This window comes from Quercus lobata, chromosome 7 (assembly GCF_001633185.2).
Source record: "Quercus lobata isolate SW786 chromosome 7, ValleyOak3.0 Primary Assembly, whole genome shotgun sequence".
Lineage (NCBI taxonomy): Eukaryota > Viridiplantae > Streptophyta > Magnoliopsida > Fagales > Fagaceae > Quercus > Quercus lobata.
In genome coordinates, this window is record NC_044910.1 from 27,883,742 (window position 1) to 27,887,137 (window position 3,396).

General features: G+C 35.5%; 1 protein-coding gene across 1 annotated transcript; it reads left to right on the forward strand.

The window, feature by feature from the left end:
* Window positions 1–1,308: 1,308 nt before the first annotated feature.
* Window positions 1,309–2,327, forward strand: LOC115953974 (copper transporter 6-like). Its single transcript, XM_031071813.1, has one exon. It carries the CDS (start codon window positions 1,544–1,546, stop codon window positions 2,015–2,017), a length of 474 nt encoding a protein of 157 aa, XP_030927673.1. The 5' UTR covers window positions 1,309–1,543; the 3' UTR covers window positions 2,018–2,327.
* Window positions 2,328–3,396: the final 1,069 nt, after the last annotated feature.

The window sequence follows — 3,396 nt, forward strand, 5'->3', positions numbered from 1 at the left end:
TAAAATGAGTAGATAAAAGGTAAAAGTTACTATTTACTCACCAAATAGTAACAAAATTTGAAGAAATTGCTAGAGATGCTCTAACAAACTAGACATTGCACAGTGTGAAACGGTTTTACATTACGGTTATAACCAATCACAGCTGGAATTAGTCCTTGATTTACACGTCCATAATTGCCATTGGATTGCCGAAGTGAATTACACTTAATTGTGAGTGTTTAATTGACCTCTTGTTGAGTTTGTTGAAGCGCCTGCTGATCTTGTGAGTCACTTAACAATAATGCGTGGACATTTCCAATCTCTTTCCTGTTTTATATTGCAAAACGGTGCGGGCTGATCCTTTTGTGAAATTGCTCTGAAAGCCAAAGAACGGATTATTGAAAGAAAAAGTCTAGGATCATAAAAATTTTCACAACTTCTTGTTAGAAGTGTAACGTGGCAATGTGAATAGTAAAGAAAAAATTATAAGCCCATGCAATGGCAGACCTAAAAAAAAATTTCCAAGAGGACAAGCTAAATATTAAAAAATTATTTAGGAGCTATCTAAACTCAAACAATTGCACAATGTATAAAACTTGTGTTTTGGACTAATTCAAAAGGATTGAGATGTTAAAGGCTTTAATTCTAGAATCTGTGGGGCCAATAACTATATTTTTCTATAATTTGTAATTTTTATGATTTAAAAGCTTGGGGGTCATGGTTCCTTAGCTTCACCTATAAATTCATGTAGAAGTAATAGTTAATTACTGATAATTTACCACCCTAAAGTTGTGACAAAATAATTGTGAAATAATTTGTGTTTCTAAAAATACTCTTCTTCAAAATGGCTGCCAAAGTGCCATGCATTCTGCTTTTGGGACAAATAATCGGGCCGAAACCCGAAAGCACTCTAAAACAAGACAGACCATGGGCTGGATTTGCAGTTAGACCACTGTTGTATAATAGGCTAATGCACTCGGCCCATGTTTTCTTTGTCTTTTTAAGCTGTTATCTAATTCCAAAGCTCACAACACGACCGGCCCTAGTAGCTACATGCAAACTGTAACATCTGTGCTCATTTTCCACGTGCCAATCACTCTACATGCATGGGCTTACCGACTCCCCAGATCCATTAAAATGACGAAAATAAAAATCTCTTCTATTCTATTCTATACTATACTTTTTTCTTTTTTTAACTGATAAAGACCCATATTGCTTGATATAAGATTTAGAATCTCTTCACTTTCTTCCCCTTTTGTTTTATTTTGCAGACGAAATCTGTTCACTTTGGTGCAGGAATTGCTTGGAAATGAGTCATAGCACATTTGTGGAGAACCACAAACCCTATCCCACGCGCACAACTATCACACTCATTCCACTATCCCACCTTATTTATTGTCTTGTCCAAATAACACAAACCCCGGACAGTAACCAACACGTCCGTGTACGAAGTGCGTGAATTGCTGAAAAATTCTGTTCCCTCTTTTGTGCTCCTTAAATCTTAAACTCACACAGACTCTCTCTTTGCTTACAATTTCAGTGTTAAGTACAATTTCATATAACCATGGAAACCTCGATGCATAACGAATTCAAACCTTACAATGCTGCCACTCGCGCTGCTCACTCGCACCATCAAGGTATGATGACCTTCTTCTGGGGCCACAAAACCGAGATCCTTTTTCCGGGTTGGCCCGGAAATGACTCGGGTATGTACGCTTTAGCCTTGATTTTTGTCTTTGTTCTAGCTGTGCTCGTTGAGTGGCTCTCTTATTGCGACCTTGTAAAGCCTGGGACAAACAACGTCACAGCAGGGCTGGTGAAAACGGCAATCTATACGCTCCGTTCTGGGCTGACTTACATGGTGATGCTCGCCGTGATGTCGTTTAACGGCGGCGTTTTTCTTGTCGCCGTCGCTGGACACGCCGTGGGGTATGTGATTTTCCGGAGTCAGGCTTTTAAGAAGTCCTCTGGGTCCTCTGGGCCTGGTTCTGACAGGCGGGCCGGAACCCAAACCAATCTTCCTTCAACGAAATGCTGATGTAATATCTGGGGTTTTGGGTTTGGTGTGTGTGTTTTTAAGTTTCTGAAACAAGTTTGTTTCAATAAATCGTTGGTTTAGAAAAAGAGAGTGAAAGATTATTGTGTTCTTCTAATCCGTTTTTTTCTCTTTCATTATTTTGGATAAGGCTTTTGGGATTAAATACCCTCATCTATCAGAGTTTGAAAGGACTTAGGATCACGGGATGGAAAATGTCGGGCTTAGACTCCGCTGGTTTGGTTCAACTGAAAATGTAATAATTGATACATTTAATTTTTTTAATAACATGATGAATTCTTTTTGCTATTAACGTTACTTTCACGTAGTCTATCAAAGTTACCAAAAAGATTATGAGTTGTTTATTTGTAAACTTTCTCTAAACTTGTCGGAAAGCAACGTGCACCTTTGGTGAGTAGCATTACTTGTTTTTTGGGTTAATAGTTTTTTTATTTAAAAAACCGGTTCATAATTGGACTAGTTATACTTATATATTCCCTTAAAAAATTCATAGTTTTGTTGATGCTAAACGAATTTGATATAAAATAAAACTATTTTCAGATTGAATCAGTTTTGCTTTTTGTTCAATCCTATCGAAATTGAACCAATTTTGTGATTTATCAAACACCCCATTTATATTAGGGAAATTTTTGACTGTTCATTAGGTGCTTCCCAATTAAATTTAAAATTTTTATGTTTAATAAAATAAAGCAAAAAATGTTTTTTTTTTTAAGGAAAATAAAATGCAATACATATGTGTTTAAATTTAATTGAGAGACCAAATAGGCTAATACAGTGCAATTAAGAATCTACACTTAACTTTGATAATGTTTCATAATTTTTCATTGGGTAAATTTCAAAGTACACTCCTAACATTTGGAGTTGCTTAAATTTTACATCCTGAAATTTGAAAAATTGGATTTTACACCCTGAAGTTTACTTCCGTTAGCAAAATCAGCCCCTCCGTTAGTGGGTTGCTGACATGTCCGTTAAGTGCCACATAAATTGATGAAGTATACTAGTTGATCCAATTAAAATATGACACATGGATATAATAAATCCACATTAGATAAATAACTTAAAAACTTTAAATAATTAAAATAAAAACTTTTTTTAAATAAAATAATTAATTTCCTTAGCAACTATCATGCTAGGTTTCTCATGGGAATTATTCACTTTCTTAATGTCTTCTTCCCTTCCATTAAACTTAAGTCTTTGCTGGTAGCTAGAGAAGATATTAGAAAATGTTCATTCAAATTTTATGAACTTCAAGTACTTCTCACACAACAACAATCAAACCAACAAAATATCAATAAACCACAAACTGATGTGTTCATCAGAGACAGAGGGAGAGAGAGTGAAGAGGAGATTAAGCCAGCAGC

What these genes read in the sequence shown, in the direction of transcription:
- LOC115953974 (XM_031071813.1), top strand. Translation starts at nt 1,544, where the DNA reads ATGGAAACCTCGATGCATAACGAATTCAAACCTTACAATGCTGCCACT.